This window comes from Bombina bombina, chromosome 4 (assembly GCF_027579735.1).
Source record: "Bombina bombina isolate aBomBom1 chromosome 4, aBomBom1.pri, whole genome shotgun sequence".
In the NCBI taxonomy this organism is placed as follows: domain Eukaryota; kingdom Metazoa; phylum Chordata; class Amphibia; order Anura; family Bombinatoridae; genus Bombina; species Bombina bombina.
The window spans coordinates 114,196,921-114,210,154 of NC_069502.1; the positions used below are offsets into that span (position 1 = coordinate 114,196,921).

General features: G+C 35.4%; 1 protein-coding gene across 1 annotated transcript in view; it reads right to left on the reverse strand.

Moving 5' to 3' along the window:
• The window catches only part of LOC128655268 (aminopeptidase NAALADL1-like), a 154,533-nt gene extending 141,690 nt beyond the window's left edge, over positions 1-12,843 (reverse strand). Inside the window, exons 1-4 of the mRNA XM_053708928.1 lie at positions 12,610-12,843; positions 5,055-5,227; positions 4,783-4,904; positions 2,777-2,899 (exon numbers count right to left, since the gene is read on the reverse strand). Of these exons, the coding sequence (XP_053564903.1) occupies positions 2,777-2,899; positions 4,783-4,904; positions 5,055-5,227; positions 12,610-12,827 (636 nt within the window). The 5' untranslated portion in view covers positions 12,828-12,843. The remainder of the gene's footprint in view (positions 1-2,776; positions 2,900-4,782; positions 4,905-5,054; positions 5,228-12,609) is intronic.
• Between the last annotated feature and the right edge of the window lie 391 nt (positions 12,844-13,234).

The window sequence follows — 13,234 nt, forward strand, 5'->3', positions numbered from 1 at the left end:
CTGATTGAAGAAGACTCAAGGTAGGATGATCTTCAGGGGATTAGTGTTAGGTTATTTTAAGGGGGGTTTGGGTTCGATTAGGGGTATGTGGGTGGTGGGTTTTAATGTTGGGGGGGTTGTATTTTTCTTTTACAGGCAAAAGAGCTGAATTCTTTGGGGCATGCCCCACAAAAGGTCCTTTTAAGGGCTGGTAAGGTAAAAGAGCTTTGAACTTTTTTAATTTAGAATAGGGTAGGGCATTTTTTTAGTTTGGGGGGGTTTGTTATTTTATTAGGGGGCTTAGATTAGGTGTAAGTAGCTTAAAATTGTTGTAATATTTTTAAAATGTTTGTAACTTATTTTTTTTATTTTTTGTAACTTAGCTTTTTTTATTTTTTGTACTTTAGTTAGTTTATGTAATTGTATTTAATTGTAGTTATTTGTAGTTAATTTATTTAATTAATGTAATGATAGTGTAGTGTTAGGTTTAATTGTAACTTAGGTTAGGATTTATTTTACAGGTAATTTTGTATTTCTTTTAGCTAGGTAGTTATTAAATAGTTAATAACTATTTAATAACTATTCTAACTAGCTAAAATAAATACAAAGTTACCTGTAAAATAAATATAAATCCTAAGATAGCTACAATGTAATTATTAATTATATTGTAGCTATCTTAGGGTTTATTTTACAGGTAAGTATTTAGTTTTAAATAGGAATAATTTATTTAAGTATAGTGTAGTGTTAGGTGTAATTGTAACTTAGGTTACTTTTTATTTTACAGGTTAATTTCTCATTATTTTAGCTAGGTAAGCTATTAAATAGTTAATAACTATTTAATAGCTATTGTACCTAGTTAAAATAAATTGGAATTTGCCTGTAAAATAAAAATAAATCCTAAGATAGCTACAATATAATTATTATTTATATTGTAGCTATATTAGGGTTTATTTTATAGGTAAGTATTTAGTTTTAAATAGGATTAATTTAGTTCATAATAGAAATATTATTTAGATTTATTTAATTAATATTTAAGTTAGGGGGGTGTTAGGGTTAGTGTTAGACTTAGGTTTAGGGGTTAATAATTTTATTACAGTGGCGGCGGTGTAGTGGGGGGCAGGATAGGGGTTAATAAATTTATTATAGGTGGCGACGGTGTAGGGGGGGCAGGATAGGGGTTAATAAATTTAATATAGGTTGCGGCGGGTTCAGGGAGCGGCGGTTTAGGGGTTAAACTATTTATTTAGTTGCGGGGGGTGCAGGATCAGCAGGATAGGGGTTAATAACTTTATTATAGAGGGCGACGGTATAGGGGGGCAGAATAGGGGTTACTAGGTATAATGTAGGTGGCAGCGGTGTCCGGGAGCGGCGGTTTAGGGGTTAATACATTTATAAGAGTTGCGGCGGGGTCTAGGAGCGGCGGTTTAGGGGTTACTAACTTTATTTAGTTGCGGGGGGCTCCGGGGGCGCCGGTATAGGGGGTAGAACAGTGTAGTTAGTGTGGGTGCTTAGTGACAGGCTAGCAATAAAGCTGTCAAAAAGCCGAAGAGCAGCGAGATCGGATGAGTGATAACTCTCACAGTCCGCTGCTCATCGCACCGTACTTGGTGCGTGGCTTTTTGACAGATTTTTTGATAACTTAGGCGAATTTTTGCAGGTCCGCGGCGGCGATGTGAGGCGAGCTTAGGCGGGCGTATTGGGCCGGCGAAGGCAGGAAAAGTAGACACGTTGATAACTAGGCCCCTAAGACGTCCTTAAAAGACCAGGGCATTTTTAGCATTTTTGCTATCACTTCATTCAATATATTTTTTTTGTAGACAACCCAAAGTATTAATCTAGGACCATTTTGCCACCTTTTTGCTGCAAAATGTGATCATATTAAAAAAAAAATGTTAACATTTTCACAAACTTTGGGATTGTTACTGAAATTATTTACATACCGCTTGTGCAATCATGACACAAATCAGAAATAGCGGACATGCATGGCTTAGCCATTGCTTTTTGGCAATTAGAAAGCCGTTAATTGCAGCTGCGCAACACACTTCTTAAATTCATGTCAGTTAAGGGGTTAATCAGGTAGCTTGTAAGGTTAAGTTTAGCTTTAGTGTAAAGATTACCCTCCCACCCCCTCATCTCTACCTGATCCCTCTCAAACAGCTCTCTTCCCTCCCTCAACCCCCACTGGTCACCACCATCTTAGGTACTGGCAGCCAGTCTGCCAATGTGAAGTTTTAGTCCTTTTTCTATGTATTTATTTATTTGTATTATTTTCTGCAGTGTAGCATTACCCCCTTACCTTCCCACCTCCCTAATCCCTCCCAAACAGCTCTTTAACTCTCCCCCCTCTAGCTAGTGTCGCTATCTTAGGTACTGGCAGCTGTTGTGTTTTAGTTTTTGTTTTAGTTTTTTCTTTTAAATTCTCATTTTTCTGAAGTGCAGCGACAACCCCCCCCCTTCGCCCTCACTACCTATCCCTTCCAAGCGATCCTTTACTATGGTCCTTGTCTCCCCTCTTATTACAATTTTCCCTGCTCTTAGGGCTTTATTTCTGCAGTATAGCTGCCTCACCCTTTCCCGCACAATGGGTAAATGTTAAAATTTTAAATACCTGTGTTATAATTGGTGGTATTCTAGTGCCACAACCTTTAGCAATTCTAAATAAATGCATGTAAATATTCCAGTGTATACATTCAGGGGTCAATATATTGTCAATAGATTAAAATATGTATATCTATGTAAAGAGTATTATTAAGGCTTATTTGCAAATACTGTTATCTGCTGTAACCAGTAATATTACCTTATTAACTCTTCCTGTTCCTCCATAACGTACTATGGCGATGGTGCCGCGCAGATCAATTGATTTAGCTACCAGTTCTTGGAAATCACTCACCTTTCCTTCATTTGCATATACTAGTTTACCCTGAAAAAGCATAGATAAATGTCTTTAAAATAGAAATATATATATATATATATATATAAGGTTTCATTAGTTTACATATACTGTATGTAATATGTATAATGTATATACAAAGCAAACTTATCTTGTTCCTAAAAAATGCTTAGCTGGCCAACTCTAGTCTTATTGAAAATAAATAAAGACAGATGTTTGTTAGAGGAAATTGAAGCCTATAACACTTGTTTTAACCTTCCCTATACTGTGTTTTATATAAGTCATGTGCATTGCTATAAAAAATGTTATATAAGAAAAATAAAACTACATAAAAATGTACATAGCTATAAGCAAGCAGCAACTAAACTTGCATAATAAAGTGCTAACATAGCAGCTACCAAGAACTCAATACCCTTGTATTGTCTCCTATACAGAAACCAGCAAGTTCTATATATTCCTACATGCATACAATACAAAGCATACAACTTCCAGAGTAAACATTCATTCCCCATTTATCAAGCTGCGGATGCAGTTCGGGGCCTCAGTGTTTCAGGCTTGCATGAGTGAGCCTGAAACGCTATTTAAGTAGTTGACTTAACCTCTGGCGGAGGTAAATCATCTTAATCCGATTGGGATGATTGACAGCCCCTGTTCGCGAGATTGGCCCCATGCGAGCAGGCTATTGCTGTATTGCTTGTGCGTTGCTAGGGGGGATGTTCCTGAAAGCGAACCTTGTACGTCCAGCAAATGATAAGTGGAGGACATAGGGGTCAATTTATCAATTGCCGAGCGGACATGATTCACTGTAATGAATTGTGTCCGCCCGACATTGCTAAATGCCGACAGCATATGCTGTTGGCATTTAATATTGCACAAGCATTTCTTGTAAAATGGTTGTGCAATGCTGCCCCTTGCACATTTGCGGCCTACTAGCAGGGGGAGTCAATCATCCTAAAAGGTGCTTGTTAAATCTACCCCATAGTATTAAACTCCTGTTTCTGTGAAAGAACATTGTATCCAAATGAAGTACACAGGCACTTTCTCTCAACTTGCAAATAGTAATTCATAAGCAACAAATTTCATGAAAGCAGAGCTTGGCAAAACCACAATTATGTTGCCCATTCCCTCCAGCTCCTGCTTTCTTTATAAGCATTAACATAACGCTAACTTACACCTATACGAAAAGGGCGATGCAACCCGCAAACTATTTCAATGGAAACCTAGTAGCTTGCAGCTCCATTTTTAACAGCTTAATGGAAACAAGTCCTAAGTTTGTTAATTTTTTTATGAGAAATTTATTTTTAAATTGTAAAGGTAAATCCATCATTCTGGCATTGAAAGATAATGTAAACATTTCTTAAAGCCAGGACAGTTTCATCTGGAGTAAAAAGAGAGTAGATTAGAAAATTGAGAATAACTTTCAGTGTATAACATAGTGAAGGAGTTTCACCTATTGTGACGGTGTGAAAGAAAAAATTAGAAATCTGACAATATGTGTTGATGTCCAACTAGCAATACATTTGCAATTAGCAGTAGACCAATATATCTTCCCTAAAACTGAAGATATTTTAGCTACATTAGAAGGTGGAAAAGAGTTTACAAAAATTGATATTAGTAAAGTCTAACTATAGTTACCAATACACTGAGACTCTAGGAAACTGCTCACAATAAAAACACACAAATTGCTATTTCTATATTATGTTGTTTGACATCAGCTCCTGTCATTGGGCAACTGATAATGGAGGAGCTTTTAGCAGTGACTCCTAGAGCAATATTTCGTAAGAAGGTCACATTACATCTAATTTTGACAGTACTATTCAATATGCTGTTGAGTTTTAAGCAGTTGCTAACTTCTCAGATGTAGACATGTCATATAAAATACATCCTCAGTGCCCCTTGTATCATTGTGTTACCTTGGCACTTCCTTTAGGAGCAAATGCAACATATGGCTGAACAATATCTGGATCATTTTGGTCCGCAGTGAGATTTGATTCTGCACGTTGGGAAGTGAAGTTTGCATTCCCTTGTGGAGTCACTGAGAGGGAAACAATGAGAGGCTGAAATAAGATATGATTAAAAAAGAATCTGTCTAAATGGCATAAAAGGAATGTAAGAAACTAAAATGAATCCAGCATACAACAGAGTGAAGTTATAGCACAATCAGGAGGACCAATATGACACTTACACACTTTGACATTATTTGGATTCTCAGCATCGGGGAATGACAGATACACATCATATCGTTCTTCTTTAGCAGAATCCAGACCAATCACTGGATCATTCCACTGAGTCAGGATTAACTTTACCAACTCCTCATCCGCTGATGTTGTTGCCATATGAGGTTTCTTGCTTAGTATCCTAAAAAGAAGGTAAATGGGTAGAAACAGGTAAAACTGAGAGTATCCAAACCCCTTTCCAGAGTGCTCAAACTCCAGTCATATAATCAAAACCCTGGTCTTGACCACCCACACTTTGCCTGCTCTGCTCCCAGGCTTTGCCCCTTACACAAGGTCTACTACACACATTTTTATATATTGGGAGGTATTTTTTTCTGTGTTCCTAGACCATTAATTCACACACAAAGTGTGGCGCAAACGGTTTTGTGCTAGTGAAATTGTCCTTTCGCTAGCCATTTTAATTTTGCTCATATTACAAGTTGAGCAAAATTGGGATTGCACTAGCGCAATCGCCCTTTATGCTTCAATCCTTACCGTGATCTCAGAGCTGTGGTTAACTGTTTTCCAAAACAAAAAAGTGGCACAAAACAATTCAAAAATACATTACAAACTACAGTTACACTCATATTAACACTGTCTCATAAAAATTATTTAAAAAAATATTGCACAAAAAAGTTATAAGGGCTCAAAGATAGGAGATCTCGGGTGTTAGGGGAAAAAAAGGCAAATGGCTTTAATATTGAGACATTCATTGCTCAAGATGTTTTTGTATGTATATATATATATATTTATATATGTGTACATATATATTAGGGTATTTATATGTGTATATATGTATTTACAGTCATATATAAAAACATATGTGTACATATAGTAGACATATATATATGCATTAGAGCCCTTTGCCATTAAAGGGACATGAAACCCAATTTTTGTATTGCATGAATTAGAAAGAGCATACAATTATAAACAACTTTCTAATTTACTTCTATTATCTAATGTGCTTCATTCTCTTGATATTCTTTGCTGAAAAGCATATCTAGATATGCTTAGTAGCTGCTGATTGGTCGCTGCACATAGATGCCTCCTGTGTGGCTCACCATGTGCATTGCTATTTCTTAATTAAAGAATATCTAAAGAATTAAGCAAATTAGATAATAGAAGTAAATTGGAATGTTGTTTAAAAATGTATTATCTACCTTAATCATGAGCAGATAAAAACATGATAAAAATTGCATGCTCTATCTGAATCATGAAAGAAAAAAAAAAATTGGTTTTAATATCCCTTTAAATTTTAAAGGCCATTATAATCAAACAATTATGTTCTAATCTGTTAGACTATCAACCCTACAGCACTGTGTGTTTAACCCCTGCAATGGCGTTAAACACACAGTAGAAATACCGTTCGGGACTTGCGGTACACTACTTGTCCCGAGCCAAACTCCCCTGTGATCTAATCATCAGTGCTAGTCACAAAACTCAGATGGGTAACTAGTCCTGCTGAATGGATTAGTGGTGTTTTCGGCTCCAGACCGGCAGGGCACTGAGAGTCCAGAGAGGTATTTTTACTGTGTGTTTAACTTCATTGCAAGGGTTAAACACACAGTACTGCAGGGTCAATAGTCTTAAAATTGCATGCTCTAACGGATAACAGCATATCATTTTTTGACTATAATGGCCCTTTAAATAAAATACAGCTCTCTCATATTGTACTAATTTGAATCTGGATATTGCAGCCATAAAAAATACGACAAAATATAAAGCTCAAATGTTACCCTGGCATTAAAAGTGATTCTCAAAACCTAAAGAAATCTATCCATACAGAGGACATGTTATTATTTGTCTGTGACCCTCAAACATATATCTAGATTATTATAGAAACAATATTTAAATTTGATGCTTTTGCTGATTATAAAATCATAAGAACATAGAGGTTAAAACTGAAATGTGCACGAGTGTATTTCAATTTTGAATAGCGACATTTTTGCAATACTTTTGTTTTAGAATGAACACTGAACCAATAATAACTTTTACTAGAAACATTTTTGCTAATACAATATGTTTCTCTGCCCTTTCTACAGAAGTGGGCACTGAAAATATTGTTCATGGTACAACCACCATGAGAGCTATCTATATTGTTCAACAGGAAACCTTTTTATTACAGAGCATGCTATACATTACCCATTACTTTTGTACTTACTGCTTAAAGAACGGACTAGAGTAAGTACTCATGTTTGTAAGAACATTTTGAGCTAGATTACAAGTGGAACGCTAATTAGCGCTTTCGCTAGAGTGCTAAAACTGTTTGCACTTGTTGGGTTGGGCTGGTATTACAAGTTGAAAGTAAAAAGTTATTGCTCCAGTGCTAACCAGGCGCACTCAAAAAGCCGAAATAACAATTTTGCAGACATAATAAACTATTGCCCCATAGAAGTCAATGAAGAAAAAAAAGTGGAAAAAACCTAACACCCTACTCGCGTGCTAACCCGAATCACCATAAGCCCCTACTCTAATAACCCCAAAACCACCAGATAGTGCAGGGCAAAGTTCACACTATAAACCCCTAAACCGCCAGCCCCCAATACAAAGTAAACTACTACACTATTAACCCCTAAACCGCCAGCACCCAATGGAAAGTAAATAACTCAACTACTAACCCCTAAACCGCCAGCCCCAATGCAAATTAAATCACTAACATTTAAACCCCCTAACCTAACAACCCATAAATTAACCCAAAATAGACTAACCCTACCTTTACCAAAAAAACTTACTACCTTTAAAAAAAAAACAACAACCCTAACATTACTTAAAAAAAAACAACCTCTAGCATTACAAAAAATAAAAAACAATTACCAAAAATAAAAAGAGTTGTGCCTATTCTAAACCTATACTACAAATAGCCCTTAAAAGGGCCGTTTGAAGGGCATTGTCCTAAAGTGAATCATCTCTTTTTGTGAAGAAATTCTTACGATGGAAATTTTAGCCTCACATGTACATCAAAATCCCTATATAGGGCCAGATTATGAGTGGAGCGCTAACAGTTACGCGCGAGTGAAAAGGGGTTTATCGCTCATCTTACAAGTTGTAAGTAAACATGATCGCTTGAGCGCAATGGAAGTTAATGCTCGTCATATCACAAAACACATCGAAAATATATTACAAAGAACAGTTAAACTCATAATAACACTATCTAATAAAAAATATTGCACAAAAAATTATAAGGGCTCAAAGATATGAGACAAAATTACAAATTAAAAAGTAAAGGAGCGCCTAGAAAAGTCAGCTGTAAAAAAGCAAAAACAATGTTAAAATACTAAAAACACACAATATTTATTATCTCTATTACTTATCGCTAAAATAATTTTGAATACCACCGGTTTAAAATATAAACAAACAAATGAGCAATATGAATCAGCGATATAAAATATACAAATTAAAATGTTTTTTTAAAATATCTAATAGCGGGATATACTGCTATTAACAAATTATGTCCATATTGGAGGATATAATCTATCTCTCCAGAGGATGCCACAGCGTGATGTATTTCAAATGGGCTGTGTGGTTACACAAAAAGAACTCCGTCTGTTCTCAATATCCAAAAAAGAGAGTATTAAGGAATGTCTCAATGGGGTCGATTTATCAAAGCGTCAATCTCAGTGCATTCGCCGGCATCAATATGCTCGCCAGACATCGCTCACGTGGATCTAAATACGATACTCTTATTTATCAAAAAAGCCGTCAATAACGCGCGTCAAGTACGGTGCGAAGAGCATCGGACTGTTGTTAACTAACAGTCATCGATGTCGCTGTTATTCAGGTTTTTCCCAACTTTATTTATACCATTTCATTACTGTCCATGAACAAGCACATTTCTCTAAAGCTAATCTTTTATTTTTCAACTGTTAATGTCCAAGAAATAGCTACCTCAAACAGCAATATCTCATAGAAAGTTATTTTTATATTTATTTGTTATACAAAGAAATCTGTTATATAATACTTTCACATAAATTAAGGCCTATTTGTATTTCTAGAAGTCATGATATACTTTTATCGCATATTATTTTTTAATAAATGATTATTAATGCTAGAATTTGTACATATATATTTGCACATACTTATATATACAGTGGGACCTCGGTTTACGAATTTAATTCGTTCTCCGGGACGTTTCGTATTGCGAAAAATTCGTAAACCGAAACACGGTTTCCCATAGGAATGCATTGAAAACCAATTAATGCGTTCCGGAGGTGAGAAAAAAGTCAAATAAAGGCTCCAAAACCTGCTGCAAAAGGCTCCAAAAGGCTCCAAAACCTGCTGCAAATGGCTCCAATGGCTCCAAAAGGCTCCACAACTTGCTGCAAATGGCTCCAAAAGGCTCAACAACTTGCTGCAAATGGCTCCAAAAGGCTCAACAACTTGCTGCAAATGGCTCCAAAACCTCTCCAACACCTCCACACTGCTACCCACACTTCAGTATGCAGGGGCCACTTGTTTTGTATTGCGAAAAAAATTCGTAAACCGAGGGGCAAACCGGGACATTTGTTTCGTATTGCAAAAAAATTTCGTAAACCGAGGCATTTTTTTTAAAGATTTTGCATTCGTAAACCGAAATTTCGTATACCGAGTCGTTCGTTAACCGAGGTCCCACTGTATACATATTTACATGTCCCTAAATTCCTTTTTTTGTTCTAAACAATGTTGTCTTTCATATCTCTGTGTTTATTTATGCAACTATATGTATATAGTGTAAATGTATTATTATTCTAAGCAGGAATAATTGCAAATATAACGTAATCAGAGTATCATATGTATTTATTTTCAGTCAATGGATATTTTAAGAGCTGGGCCAGTTTTCTCTCTGTACCTGTGTAACCCCTCCTGATTGCAATCTAGTTTTAAAAACTACCCCCTCACATGTGTTATAAAATGTGCTGGCATATAAGATGACATTTCTCACTGAAAAAGAAATTCAAGAGAAGGAAGAAATACACTAAAAATAGCATGACAGTAAAGAGGTTATTTTAACTTCTGCTGTATCTGAATCATGACAGATTAATGTTAGGTGTGCTATCCCTTTGAGCTATCAGTTTAAGATTATATTGAATCAAACATCAATTCGAATTTTAAAATCCTTGTCTAAAATATTACACTGTGGGTCCTAATGTCAGCATCAATGTTTATCTTTAATTCTAATTGCACATATATACTTTCAAAGTGTAATACACAATGTAACAAATGGCATTTACAATTTCTGATGAGTGATCAATGATACAAGTATCGAGCAGTTTGATTTGTTAGTAATAGTTTAAAATGTATATTTGAATCAGATTGGCTGATGTCATAAATCACGTGATTATACATATTCCAATCAAAAGTGGTTGAAAAATTCACTAGTGTGTGGGTTGTTTAGGAGTTTGCGTCATAATTGGTGCGAAAAGTGTTGAGTCAAAATTGGTGCGAAGTGGAGAGTGGGAATTGTATTACATGGCTTAAACATGGTACACATAGATTGTTCACAAAAAATAAAAAGGAAGTTAGCTATATTATGTTGTGTATTTATTTCATTGTTATCTCTATATCTATTAGTGCGACAAGTTTGGGGCAAAACTTTTCAACACATTTGTAGAAATAATATTGTCCCCTTGCTTTGCAATGAGAGACAAATTTGTAGCATAATCCATTAGTAGTAATGTATTTTTCATTTTTATCCCTATATCTACTAGTGTACCAAATGTGGAGCAATAATATTGTTTGATTTAGAAAGGGTATATAAGTTTAAAAAAGTTTCTAATTTACTTTTATTGTGTAATATAGTTCATTCTCTTGCAGCATTGAACATAAGCTTTTTGTGTTTTCAGACTCCCATTGAGTTCTATGGCATCCGCGACCTCAAGTGTGGTGGATTGAAAACTAGGTACGCTGCGTCTGAATACACACGAGCGTACCTGTTAAATGTTTGATAAATTGGGAAAAGGGTCAAATAGCGTCGAATCTGAATTCAAAACATCTGTAATGACGCAAACATCGATCTGCGTCGAATTGAGATTGCGGGATCGTATTTTACGTCACAAATTTCAACATTTGCCAATCTCGACGCTTTGATAACTACGGCAGATCAATCTCGTGATAAATACGACGCGGAATTCAAGCGTATTTTCAGTTTACGCTTTGATAAATCGACCGCTATATGTGGATTTTATACTCTTTGTGGTATTAACCCTTTTTAGGTTACTTCATGTGATCAAATGTCAAGTAACAGAATGACTGGTATAAGTAATGGAGGAATCCTGGCTAAGCACAATTATGATATATCATGTGCGATGAATTGAAACAAATGTGAATATCCAGTTGTGGGATAGGGACTCACTGAAATATGAAAGTTCACTTTCTCCGCTTATCTGTTACCTTAACTCACGGCCTTCTTCCACGCCAAACCCTCGGCGTTCTCCTTTCCAGGTGTAGAAAGCTACTTCCGTGATAACCAGGTCACTTGGTGTGGTTAAGGACCAATAAAGAGGGCGGATTTACAAAACGTCTCTCAGAGCGCTCTGATTAATTCGCACAACGATTGCAGACTAAACCATACTGATCATCAAGGCTTTTCAGCTTATTACAGCTTTTTTCAAGATCTTGAAATGGGATGGTTAGACAGGACAACAGAACATCTTAGATTAGAGGAATAAAGTTACTATAAACATCATAAACTGGACCTTTTCCAGGATAACTTTTATTGAGAGCAGTTCAGAGGACACTCGAATGATGGAAGACCCCATGGGAGACCCACTACCTCTCATTCTAGTCACAAATAACTTAGAGAATTCAGGCATAACATCTGTCTTCTTTTTTCCTCAGTAATTACCCAATTATCCTTTTACTTTTGCTGTTCCTTTTTCTTATTGTACTTTCTTTGGACTCACCCTTTCCCTTGCCAATCCTTCTTATTTTGTTTCATTCTCATCCTTTATTTGATTTCTGACTAAACAATATACTTTGTTACTATGTATCTTGTGTTGTGGATATGGATTGAACTCTTGTTGGATGAAGCACATGCTCAGCCTCAAGAATGTTATGTTCACTTTAATTGCTCACACGTTTGAGATTTTGATTTGTACTGTTTGTCACATGGAATTTGTTAATCTTCAATAAAAAAAGACTAACAGATTATTTTTTAAAAAAAATACAACAAAAAAACAGAATGATTTTACAAAATGTACAAAATGTAAACTATATTGAAAAAAACATGTACCAAAAAAATAAAAATATAAATAGATAATAAATATTTGGAGAGGGGTGGGCTATATGCTCAATACAGGTGACAGATTAAGAGACGAAGTGAAGGGTTAACAAAGAATAAAATGCAAGTTAGATCAAGGTTTTGATTATAAAAGAAAAGTAAATGATTTAAAGGAATATTCAATATGGCAGATTATATTTGCTGGATAATTAATACACATTTTAAAGTCATAGTTATATGACAAAGAGATACTCACTGCAGTAGTAGCATTAATTATGTAATTCACATTCATACTACAGTTCTGTTCAACTTCAGTAGACACCTCTCACCTTAAATTCTCTTCAATATTCTTGTTATTCACCTCCTTCATGAACTCCTTGATAAATTCTTCATCAACATCTTTACTAATGTCCTTCACCCATTCAGGACTATTTATCTCTGTCTTTATCTCTGTCTCTTTTTTGATACCAAAGTGTCCAATCAAGAGACCAATGGCTAATATCACTGCTCCTCCAAAGATTCCCCCTATAATTTTCCACCAGTTCATGATGAGCTTAGGTGTTTCCAACTCCTTCAATATGAAAAAAGAGAAATCTTCTGCCCTGAAACGTAGTATTTATGCCCTTCCAGTTTGAGTATAACTTGATCCAACTACCAAATGAGAGTTGATGTGTTGTTTCCGACATTAAAAGACTGGTTAAATATTATCAAGATGAAATCCTATCTTCATTATCTGTTCTCTATTGATGTACTTTATTACTGATGCCCTTTGCACATTGTCACTGTAATGAATCCAACTTATACTAATATGAGTCATTACAGAGAGCCTGTTAATTTTTATTGTTTATAACCACAAGCTCAGCAACAGTTGATGAGATCATCAGGTTTAAAGTAGTAATATAAGCTACATTATTTTTTTATTGAGGTTAAATAAGATTCTATTAGGTCTTTCTT